The sequence below is a fragment of the Pristiophorus japonicus genome, chromosome 7 (assembly GCF_044704955.1).
Source record: "Pristiophorus japonicus isolate sPriJap1 chromosome 7, sPriJap1.hap1, whole genome shotgun sequence".
NCBI lineage: Eukaryota > Metazoa > Chordata > Chondrichthyes > Pristiophoridae > Pristiophorus > Pristiophorus japonicus.
Genome location: NC_091983.1, coordinates 198,488,077 through 198,500,924, shown reverse-complemented (window position 1 = coordinate 198,500,924; position 12,848 = coordinate 198,488,077). Strand labels below are relative to the sequence as shown.

At 43.5% G+C, this 12,848-nt stretch overlaps 1 protein-coding gene across 2 annotated transcripts in view; it reads left to right on the top strand.

The window, feature by feature from the left end:
- kcnk5a (potassium channel, subfamily K, member 5a) overlaps positions 1-12,848 on the top strand; it is a 40,340-nt gene that overhangs the window by 15,289 nt on the left and 12,203 nt on the right. The window contains exon 3 of one of the 2 annotated variants that reach the window (XM_070885700.1): positions 1,196-1,325. The exons of the other annotated variant lie outside the window; for it this stretch is intronic. Within the exon in view, the coding sequence (XP_070741801.1) occupies positions 1,196-1,325 (130 nt within the window). The remainder of the gene's footprint in view (positions 1-1,195; positions 1,326-12,848) is intronic. 2 annotated transcript variants of the gene reach the window in all.

The following is a 12,848-nucleotide window of genomic DNA, read 5'->3' as shown; positions in this document are numbered from 1 at the left end:
CACTGGTAGTGGACTTTCAATCTGTTTGGGAACTGAGCACAAAATCTTAGCTTCGACATGTTTGTGACAGCAGAAACAATTTGCGAGTAGTCATGGTTACCACACCCTAATGTAGTGTTTGAATGTGTTTTCAGGCACTTCTTTACTTTAAAACTATTCAACAAAGCAACACTTAATTTGTGACAATGCTTGATACACCAGAAATAACACCAGGATTTGTTTGTTTTTTGCTGTGGGTATGATGCCTGTGGAGATTGTTAAGACCTTGGAAGTCACAAGAGCCCTTTTCAATGTTTTGTATGACTTGTGCCTGGAGACTTAACGTGTAAAGCACCAAAAGTCTCAAAAAGTTTAAAATCCAAGGGGGAAACCCCATTGAATGATGGGCGGTCGCCATGAGGATTTCTGCTTCATTTTGCGAATTAATTTTTTTTTCCCTTTCACTCTTCTGACCCGCTCTGCGATGTAGCTCCCTGGGAGCTGGAGCACCTTGGGACCGTGCTTGAGTGCCCATTATTCACATGGAGCCTGGAAAACCAGTGCTGTAAAGGCTATTCCACAATGGAGGTGCATACTGGTGGCACCCTGTTCTGCCCTCGCTTGCTGAAGTCAGCAGGTAAATGCACTCCCAGGCATGTGCCGGCACAGCACTGGGTAGCACATTCACTCAACCACCCAGATGGCAGAAAGATAGGGTTGGAGGAGGGCTGTATTTCTATCTATTTTGGTGAAAGTGAATTCTGAGGCCATCATTAAGTGGTAATGGTTACTAAATGTGGCAATTGCTTGAGACTGAATGAACCAGTACACATATACTAGCCAGCAGCCCAGTGTTGCTACATCATCAACTCCTTCTTGTTAATCTTTCTTCCTTGCAGATGAGTAACCAGCCCCTGTGATCGCACTTGTCAAAAGAAAATTATGCTGACCCCAATTCTGCCTTTTTAACAATATATTCTGATAGCAACACTGTGTGTCTCTAAATAAATGTTTTTGGCAGGGCTGGTCTCGACACTGCACAGGACAGTCTAATCAATTCTGTTTATAATGGCAATGTAGCAGCATTCATTTCTTGGCCTCTAGCTGACCCTTGCCAATCATTAGCACCTATTTTTTTGTTCAATCAAGTCTTTATCATGTGATATCCTGTTTTGTTCCTGCTTGCCTACTCTTGCTCTCCCTGCTTCTGTTATAGAAACAGAAATTTACAGCGCAGCAGGAGGCCATTTCGGCCCATCGTGTCCGCGCCGGCCAACAAAGAGCCACTTGGCCCTCGGTCAGCAGCCCTGAAGGTTACATATAAACCAATGAACAATGGAGGACAGGTAAAGAGCATCCGGCCCAACCAGTCCGCCCCACACAACTGTGTATCCCCCTGTATCGCAACATTTTACACTCCACCCCACCTGGAGCCACGTGAACTCCTGGGAGAGGCAAAAAAAACAGATGAAAAACCCAGCCAATTGGGGGAAAAAAATCTGGGAAAATTCCTCTCCGACCCCATCCATGCGATCAAAACTAGTCCAGGAGATCACTCTGGCCGTATTAGATTCCCTGAAGTACTTACCATCGCATCTGCACCAGCCAACAAGAGATTATCCAGTCTAATCCCACTTACCAGCTCTAGGTCCGTAACCCTGCAGGTTACGGCATTTCAACTGCCCATCCAAGCACCTTTTAAATGTGGTGAGGGTTTCTGCCTCTACCACCCTTCCAGGCAGTGAGTTCCAGACCCCCACAACCCTCTGCGTGAAGAAGCTTCCTCTCAAATTCCCCCCATAACCTTCCACCAAGAGAAATAGGCCCCTGCTATCCACTATATCCAGGCCCCTCAAGATTTTATACACCTCAATGTGGTCTCCTCGCAGCCTCCTCTGCTCCAATGAGAACAAACCCAGCCTATCTAATCTGTCCTCATAGTTAAGATTCTCCATTCCAGGCAGCATCCTCGGAAATCTCGCTGCACCCTCTCCAGTGCAATCACGTCCTTCCTATAATACGGCGATCAGAACTGCACGCAGTACTCCAGCTGTAGCCTAACCAGAGTATTATACAATTTAAGCATAACCTCCCTGCTCTTGTATTCTATGCCTTGGCCAGTAAAGGCAAGCATTCCATATGCCTTCTTAACCACCTTATCCACCTGGCCGCCTACTTTCAGGGATCTGTGGACAAGCACCCCAAGGACCCTTTGTTCATCTGCACTTCTAAGTGGCTTACCGTTTAATGTGTATACCCTTTTCTTATTAGCCCTCCCCAAGTGCATTACCTCACACTTCTCCAAATTAAATTCCATTTGCCACTGTTCTACCCACCGGACCAGTAGATTGATATCCTCCTGCCGTCCATGACTTTGCTCTTCATTATCAACCACAGACAGTTTTAGTGTCATCTGTAAACTTATTTTATCATTTCCCTGCTGCACTCTTTAGAAGAGCGCATTGCAGTAAGCTGTTGAGGGTACAGCCTTTAGAATATGTCTTAACTTGGTTTGGAGTTATGATGTGGATGGTATGAGTTAGAAAGGGAAAGGATTCTCCTGAGGCACTGTAGGAGGGCTGGGTTGAGTCCCACATGTGATGAGGCTCAGAGGAAAGAGGTGGAAGGGTGGGGGTATAAAGCATGGGGCTGCAAAAAAATGAGCAGCTTGGGTGAGGAGAGGTATGCAGTGACGTCATTAGAACTACTCAGTAATTGCACCCACCAGTATAATCCTTAAACATTTAAGTGCAAAGCTTTTATTTGTAATTACTCCAACCATTTGTGCTTCTAAGCTGGAGGCACAAAGTGGAGCTGTGGGATGTTAATTGCATCCCTCTCGGTGCTGACCAGTACTCTTGTGGTATTGCCCATCAGAATCTTGTGCGGAGGGTCCTTGTGTTGGTACCAGCACCAAATAAGCCCGAGTGTCCCAGGCTAGGCTAAGGAAACTGGTTCTAACACATAACGCACAAGTACATTTTATTGCAAAGTGCCTGATCTACAATGTTTCTTTGCATATTATATAACGTCTATAGCTGTTGTGACTTCACTTTTTTAAAAATTCATTCTTATAAAGCCAAGTTACTTCCTCTTTGCACATTATACTTCGGTTTATAATTGTTCTAAATTCATTCCTTTCTTCCCCCTAATTTCTATATACTTAAAAAAAAAAGAAACAAGTTGCCTTCTACAAGGCAGATAGATTTCCCAGGGATTTTTCCTTTTCTTTGTGTATATGTCTGTGTATATATGAGCAGAGACCAGGTACCTTCACACGGAAGGATGGTGGGGGAGGGTGCAGGGAACCTGCACAGTCAGTCATCCCTGAGCCATCACACTTGCACTTTTTTGAGTGATGGGCCTGGGGAGAATTTGCCAGAGGTCTGAGCACAGGTTCGATAGGTGCTGTTTTGGTTGCAGTAAGTTTGCAACCTGGATGAGACCATGAAGATGAGTGTAGGGGGAGGGGGTGAAATTGGGTAGAATGGTTGTTGGTGCAGCCGAGCCCGTGTCTGCTCTGTGGGAAGTGGAAGCCCCGATGCATTTTGACTGGCAGGTCAATCAAGACTATACTAGGAATCTACTTTGTGTTGGCTTTTTGTAAATGAGTCACTTTTTAAGTGTTAGCAACATTCTGTAGTTATCCTGTCTTAATAGCTGATGTAATTATTACTGATTCGACCAGTTTAGCTGCAGCTGTTGAACTGCAACGGTTTGTAATAAATATTAACTGGGTCCTTGGGGAGCCAGCATTCTTAAAGGTGCTTTGACATCGGCACTGGTAAAGTTCGGCTCACGTGAGAGTGAGACCATCAGAACATAAGAAATAGGAGCAGGAGTAGGCCATACGGCCCCTCGAGCCTGCTCTGCCATTTAATACGATCATGGCTGATCTGATCATGGACTCGGTTCCACTTCCCTGCCCGCTCCCCGTAACCCTTTATTCCCTTATTGTTTAAGAAACTGTCTATTTCTGTCTTAAATTTATTCAATATCCCAGCTTCCATAGCTCTCCGAGGCGATTGACAACCTCCTGAGAGAAGAAATTTCTCCTCATCTCTGTTTTAAATGGGCGGCCCCTTATTCTAAGATCATGCCCTCTAGTTCGAGTCTCCCCCATCAGTGGAAACATCCTCTCTGCATCCACCTTGTCAAGCCCGCTCATAATCTTATACGTTTCGATAAGATCAACTCTCTTCTGAATTCCAATGAGTAGAGGCCCAACCTACTCAACCTTTCCTCATAAGTCAACCCCCCATCTCTGGAATCAACCTAGTGAACCTTCTCTGAACTGCGTCCAAAGCAAGTATATCCTTTCATAAATATGGAAACCAAAACTGCACGCAGTATTCCAGGTGTGGATTCACCAATACCCTGTATAACTGTAGCAAGACTTCCCTGCTTTTATACTTCATCCCCTTTGCTGGTTCCCTCTGTCTACTCGGCTATAATCTACAGCTGTATTAAAACTCCTGAAGAATATTCAGGCACTTTTGCACAGGTGCTATTGCGTACTAGCAGATCTCCCGTGGCAATGCACATGATGAGTCAAAGGATGTACCAAGATGTAGGCACTATGTGCATAACTTTTTATTTTCCTGGCAGATGACCCATCTTGTTGTTTACTGTTAGTTGGCTGTTCTATAGAAGTGTCAGCAACAAAGTTTTGTAGGAAGGGTGTGTGTGCGCGAGTGTGTCAATTAGTTTTAATGTGTCAATATCTTTGTTAGATCTTTACCAGCAAGGACTGACTTCTGTAAAGGGGAACTTATTTGTTTTAATTGTCACCAGGCATTGTAGTCATCCTGAGGGGCTGTTCTGTGGAAATAATGGTGCTTTTTCTCCTTCCACAATGGTGGGGTTGGGAGGGAGGTGATCAATATATAAAACCACACTTGGAAGGTTCTAGCGAATGGTGAGAGAGAGATGGAACATGAAGTGCTTTATCTTCTGACTTATACCACAGATACTGCTTAATGGTAACACCTTCTGTTCCACCTACAATGTGGCCTGAAGTTTATTGAGAAGTTGAAGACGCTGTTAAGTGGTGCCAAACGTAGGTCTTTGCAACATGATGGGGTTTTGTGTTGCTGAGGCCTGCGATGAATGGTTGGCTATGTGGAGATGGATGGATAGGCTGGAGTTGAGCTTGATTAACCTTTTGGAGAGTGGTTATGTAATGAGTAGGGAGCCTTCTGTTGGGAACCAAGGGAAAGTTCCACAACTATGTTCCCCTAGCTCAGGAGATTGTGGGTAGGTAGAATCCATAATAGGGTAGATTGTAGACATATTGAAGAAGTGGGCTGAAAAGGCTATTTTCACTCCATACACTCATATATTTTAATTCGATAGCTCAACCATTCTGGACTTTTCTGGTCTCTCCTTGTGGGGAAAGGGAGAGAAACACCAGCCCTGCTCACAGTGCCATAGCTGAGATAGGGGACTTCCATTTTGGAGCATCTTGTTCTACTTTACCATGCAGAGGGTGGGTAGTGGGGGAGGTGAGTCAGCCCCCAATTATTATGGTGGGCTAGACCTCGGAGGAAAGGGCTTCAATGCTTCTCAATCAACCAATGCTGTGTAAGTAATGGTGCCTGTGGTGTAGTTTTCCTGTGGAACTTTCCACAGGATTTTGAATCTAAAAGAAACTCAGTAAATAGTGGTCAATACTTGGAGTGGTGTTCTGGATGCAATAGTGGAGACTAATTGCTTGAAAAGCAATTGGGTACCACAATGGGAGACTTGAGGGTGTTTTCGATTTGCTGAACGGCTGCCTTATCCCGTAATTATCTTATGAAATCTCCTACTGGATAAGGTGGTCAATCGCATGCCTATTTTGTTCAATGTGAATTTTTTTTTTTAACCAGTCAAATTCTAAGCAGAAATACTCTTATCAATGGGATTACTTGTACGGCGGAATGATCATAAAGAATTCTGATCGCTGGCGTTCTGTTCAGGTAATTCCTGTGGTTTTATCTTTTGAATTATTAATTTGCTTTGAACATCATGGCTGCCTGTTGGTGAGTTGCGATTAACCATTGGTAGAGATAAAGTCACAAGGCCCAGGATAGATGACTCATGATCAACTGTGTCCTTCTGCTGATGGACCCATGTCCAAACCACTACCTCACATGGTGTAATTTGCAATTCCTGTTTTTTTTTTGCAGAAGTATTAAAAACATTGACCAAAATTAACAGGAACAAAGAAAATAAACGTTAATATGTAAAACACTAAATGTTGACAAATACAGGATCTGTAATGAAAATATAGACCCTTCCAACAGAACTGCTGCAACATTTGCAGATACCGAATGACGTTACGTGCCTTTGTTATCGCTAGACTCAACTATTCCAATGCACTCCTGGCCGGCCTCCCATCTTGCACCCTCCGTAAATTTGAGTGCATCCAAAACTCTGCTGCTCGTATCCTAACTTGCACTAAGTCCTGTTCATCTATCACCCCTCTGCTTGCTGACCTACATTGGCTCCTGGTAGGTTTTTAAATCCCTCCATGGTATCCCCCCTCCCTATCTCTGTAATCTCCTCCAGCACTACAACCCTCCCAAGATCTTTGCCAATTCTGGCCTCTTGCTCATCCCCCATTTTCTTCACTCCATCATGGACGGCTGTGCCTTCAGCTGCCAAGGCCCTAAGTCCATAAATATCTCTGCCTCTTTCAATCTCATTCTTTAAGATGCTCCTTAAAACTTACATTTTTGACCAAGCTTATGGTCACCTGTCCTAATATCTCCTTAAGTGGCATACTTATTTTTTCAAATATTTATCCACTTACTTTAAAGCCAATAGAAATGACAGAAATAACATTCATTTATAAAGCACTTCTTGCGACCTCTGGCAGTGTCAAATCACTTTACAGTGTAGTCCCTGTTGTAATGTTGGAAATGTAGCACGCAATTTGCGCACAACAAGCTTCCACAAACAGAAATTTGGTAATGACCAGGTAATGTGTTTAGTGATGCTGCTTGCAGGATTGGCTAGGCCACCGGCGAGAAATCCCCTGCTCTTTTTTTTAAGGTAATGCCATGGTATCTTTTACGTTCACGTGAGAGGATAGACGGGGCCTCGGTTTAACATCTCATCTGAACGGCACCTCCGACAGTGCAGCATTCCTTCCATACTGCACTGGAATGTGTCTGCGTGGATGTGCACAGTTAGGGTGAGGACATGTCGGGCTTGCATCCGATGTCCCCCATGGTCATATACCCTACCTGGGTTTACATATGAAGAGCAGTCAGTTGGGCATGAAGCACAGGGCACTGATGGAACTGTACATTAGAGAGAGTTACTGCCTTGGGGAGGGGAGAAAACTGGCAGAGAAAAAGAAATACAAAAAAGAAGAAAAGCCACTAATTGCAGCACCCGGACGTAGCCTGGAGATCTGCTCACACTCTCTAATTAGACACTTGAGCTGTCTCTGAGTTCAACGTTAAAGCTTCGATATGGCTTTATTTCCTCATTGATTTACCGCAGAGACACTGGCTTCAGACTATATCTTGTGAACTGCGTCTCGCTCTAGTCACTGAAACATGAGAGACATACGTGTGCGGAGACGAGCCGCAAGGCTGACCCTTGGCATTAGGAAGAATTTGGGGAACTTGGGCCTTTCTGTCTTGAAAAGTGGTGTCACCACTGTATCTGAATGATCCTGGAGCTTCGAGGGTTGCCTAAACTTGGCTTGTATTTCCTTGAGTTTAGAAGATTGAGGGGATCTGAACAAAGTGTTTAAAATCTTAAATGGATTCAATAAGGTAACAACAACTTGCATTTATATAAGGTAGATCTGGAAAAACTATTTTCTCTGATGGGGGAATCGAAAACGAGGGGAACAGATATTAACATTAGATCTAAGCCATTCAGGAGTGAAATCTGGAAGCACATTTCAACAAAGGGTAGTGGAAATCTGGAATTCTCTACCTCCCCCCCCCAAAAGGCTGTGATGCTGGGGGACAGTTGTAGTTTTCAAGACTGAGATCGGTAGATTATGGTTAGATAAGTGCATGTAGCTAAAGTGGTTAAATGAATTTATGGTACAGATCAGCCACAATCTAATTGAATGGCGGTGCAAGCTCATGGGACTGAATGGCCTACTCTTGTTCCTATGTCTGAGAGGTGACTAAGTTAGAAAATTGCGAGAGAAGGACAAAGGGACAAGAGTTCAAACTATGCAAAGGCAAATCTATGACATCTTTACTCATGTTTGACACATTTCAGGTAGAATGATAAATGGGGAAAATCTAGAATTATGAAATGATCGATACTGTAATGGGAATGTAAGGGGTATGGGGAAAAAGCGGGAATATGGTGTTGAGATAGAGGATCAGCCATGATCATATTGAATGGCGGTGCAGACTCGAAGGGCCGAATGGCCTACTGATCCTATTTTCTGTTTCTATGCAAGATCTTTCTGATGAACAAATTAAAATGGGCCAAATGGCCTTTTTCATCCATGATTATCTACAGTGTATTTCAGGGTATCTTCAGCCATGGTAGGCTTACATAATATGGGGGAGGGGAGGATAAGGGGTAAGCCATTTAGGACTGAGATGAGGAGAAATTTCTTCACTCAGAGAGTTGTTAACCTGTGGAATTCTCTACCGCAGAGAGTTGTTGATACCAGTTCACTGGATATATTCAAGAGGGAGTTAGATATGGCCCTTACGGCTAAAGAGATCAAGGGGTATGGAGTGAAAGCAGGAAAGGGGTGTACTGAGGTGAATGATCAGCCATGATCATATTGAATGGTGGTGCAGGCTCGAAGGGCCGAATGGCCTACTCCTGCACCTATTTTCTATGTTTCTATGAAATAGAGAAACAATTCAGTTGTTTTTACGGGTACAAAAACAGTAACTTTTTTTCCACAATAATCTAAACTTAGATTATAATCAAGGCCATGGGTTTGTGATATTCACAGAAACCAAAAGAATAGAATCATAATCTCCAGAATGCCAGGGGATAATTCTGAGTCCTGTAGTATCCGTAAACTAATGGCGATGCTTCCCTCTCTTCCTGTTTTTCATTTTTAGCCCTTTCCTACCAGTGCAATGTTACTTCTCTGTCCCTCTCTTACCTTCACTATTAACCCTTTGGTTGCTGTTCTATGTTGAGTTGGGGAGCACGACTAGGCATTTGTGGGGGAGGAGGAGGCTGTGTGTGGAGGGATAAAGAAAGTAGCTTGCAGAGTGACGTTTGGAACACTTGACCTGTGGGCTGGTACCGAGTTCGTTATATATTTCTGGATATTGTTGTGAATCAACTTGGGCTCTGAAGCATGTAATTCTATCTGCACCACATAATAATATTGTGCAGAAGGTACAGTTAAAACAGCTGCAGAATGTCATGACCCCTCCCCCCACCTTACAGCCTCCCATGTGGCCAGAAGGTTACTTGACATTGGTATTACTTTCAGATTATGCATGGTATAAACCAATGGTAGCAGTAAGAAGGAATGAGGGGGGGGAGACGGGGCAGGGGGCAGATTGCAGGTTGGGGTAACTGCTCCTGTGAGCAGGATCCTCTGCAATGGGAGGATCGAATTGTGCCATGTTCTCTTGTTTGTTCCTGACCAGTGCTGCCATTGTGACCACCCTGGTGTGATGCTGTGACTCTCTGCAGCTGTGTTATAGCAGAACCAAAACTCTGCCACTGTGGTCATGCTCTTATCTGACGTGGCATCTAAGTGTTGTGAGATGACTTCCCTAAGAGATGTCACATTGCTACGCTCTGGAACCCGATCGGGAACGGAAGCTGGAGCTATACTGTCTGTCGTTTCTGCATTGCTGTTAACTTGAAATAACATTGGAAGAAAACAAAAGCGACTATAATTGCACCCGTTTAGCCCCATTTACCAGAATCTTCTGAATTTATCCGTTACTATCAAAGAGATAACTACCTCAGGGTCTCAAGCCATATAATCGGGACTGTTTGTGTCTGGAATGGAGTGTTATAAACATTTGTATCTTTTTAATCACGTAAGTACCAATTAACAATTTAAAAAAAAAAACAACGTGAAATTCCTGAAATGTTTCTCTGACGGCCAGAGGGTGGAATCTACCAGACTGAGGAGCTTGCAGTCTGATCTTGGCCAGTTCACTTTTGTGGGAGTTGGGATGCGTGAAGGCTGCATGGGGGAGTGAGGAAGAAAGAGAGACCGAGATAATCACTCGCGTCCTACAGAGAACACAATGAAGGGGGAACCCGGTTTCCCAATAAAAAATAACTTTTGAGGGCATTAGGATATACGGTATAAAAACAGGCCATTCGGCCCAATGCAATATAGAGAATGTTTGCATGTCACTGTGTACGTGTGTGTGTGTACACGTGTATGACAAGTATATTTTTAAAATCAGTACGCTAATATGATAGGACTGCTCCAACTGTTGAGCAATTTGGATGACTGTATTTAACATCAGTGTTGTACTGCCTTAAAACAGTATTTCATTTGCCGCAGATGCTGATCAGCAATTTTTAATACTGAGCCATCGTGTACTGGGGCAGAAGTGCAAATGTTGCACCTGAAGATTTCTTTTGTCTTTTCATTGTTGCTGACTGAAGGCGTTTAAATGGGAATAGTAGCATAATTGTTATGTTACTGGACTAGTAATCCAGACACCTGAACTAATGATTTAGAGACATGAATTCAAATCCCACCACAGCAGCTGGGGAATTTAAATTTAGTTAATTAAATAAATCTGGAATAAAAAGCTAATGTCAGTAATGGTGACCTTGAAACTACTGGATTGTCATAAAAAGCCATCTGGTTCACTAATGTCTGTTTGGGGAAGGAAATCTGCCTTCCTTACCTGGTCTGGGCAATATTTGACTCCAGACCCACAGCAATGTGGTTGACTCTTAACTGCCCCTCTGAAATGGCCTAGCAAGCCACTTTGTTGTACCAAACTGTTACAAAGAGCAACAGTTCAAGGCGGCGGCTCACCACCACCTTCTCGAGGGCAATTGGGGATGGGCAATAAATGCCAGCCTTGCCAGTGACACCCACATTCCATGAACGAATTAAAAAAACAAATGTTTTAAATGGCTGAGGAAGGCCATCTACCTTAACAGAATTCATCCATGCAAAAACTGTATAGTCACCCACCCCCCCACCCAACCTCCCTCCACCCCAATCAGCAACCAGCTCGCTCTTAAATGATTGCAGTGCTTCTATATTATATCTGCTTTAGTGCAAATTTTCCCGACAGCCAATGTACTGTTACTGACCCAGAATGGGAGGGAGCTCAATTCTTCTCGAGTTTCCCTTGCCTTCACAATCTTCTTTAAACTAAAATCGAATTTAAGTTGTACTTTCCCCTTGCACTATATATAACTTTGACAGCCCCCCGCCTCCCTGTACCCTTTGACCCTACTCCCATCACCATTAGCAGACCTGTGTTTCTCCCTCTGCTTGAAGGGACACAGCCTTTGGTAAACGGGTGTTGTCGTTACAAATGTTTCATATATTGGTACAAACATAAGAACATAAGAAATAGGAGCAGGAATAGGCCATTTGGCCCCTCGAGCCTGCTCTGCCATTTAATAAGATCATAGCTGATCTGAGCTTGGCCTCAATTCTACTTCCCTGCCTGCTCCCCATAACCCTCGACTCCCTTATCGTTCAAAACTATGTCTATCTCCACCTTAAATATATTCAATGACCCAGTTGACACTTCAGGATGAGTTGTTTTTAAGCTGATACACTTTCATTGTGGTGTGATCTGCTTAACTCATCATCACCACCATATCCATCAGTACTTCAACCTGGTGTGATGCAAGTGAACACACTGCATTCATACACAACCCAAATTCTAACCTGTAATTGTACTCCTGAGTATCTAGCAGTTCAACTGGATTATGAAAATTTCACATGCCATCATTTACGCTTTCCTGAAATCCATGGAATATATTTTCCACCGTTTGTGTCAACCTGGGCTCAGTGGTAGCACTCTGGCCTCTGAATAAAAAGGTCATGGGTTCACAGCTTGAGCACATAATCTAGGAAGAATGAAAGAAAGAACTTACATTTATATAGTGCCTTTCAAAACCTCAGGACATCCCGAAGTGCCTCAAAGCAATGATTTGCTTTTGAAATATAGTCACTTGTACTAGACACACGGCAGCCAATTTGCTTACAGCTAGGTCCCACAAACAGCAGTGAGATAATTGATCACATAATATGTTTTTAGTGATGTTGGTAAAAGGATAAATGTTGGCCAGGAGACTGGAGAGAACTCCTCTACTCTTCTTTGATAGTGCCGCAGGATCTTTTATGTCCGTCTGAGGGGCTAGGCAGAGCCTATTTGCCTGATATTGTGATCTCTCTCCTCAGAGAAGTCTATAAATCTTGGCCAAACATTAACCAAACGTCCAGGTTTGGGGACTGCCAAGTGTATACAGGAGATCAACTCAAATTTAACCAGCTAAATGCTACTCCAATTATTGGTGCAGAACTTTGGCAAGCTTCCTTTTATTCACTATCTCATTGGGACATTCATTTTCAAAGTTACTTGGAACCGAATAGGAAGAATCCTGGCGACCGGTGACACTAGGAAACTCCTCCTCCTCCCCAGGCCCCATTACTGAGCCAGGCTGACTGAGCCACACCCTTCTGCGGACCTGTCTTGTAAAAGGGGTGGAGTGTGGGGGGTTGACTCATCAAATCTGGAATAACATCCTGGGTCTGCTTCTTCTATCCATATGATTATTTTTTTTATATTTGTTTCTGAAATGCTCCAAATAGATTTGAAAGCCATTTAATTGCTATATGAGATGTGCTTCTTTTTTTAAGTTTTAAAAAAAGATTGTAGTTTTTGTATGAACTTTGTCTCTCGTGACACTTCCCCTCAACTGCA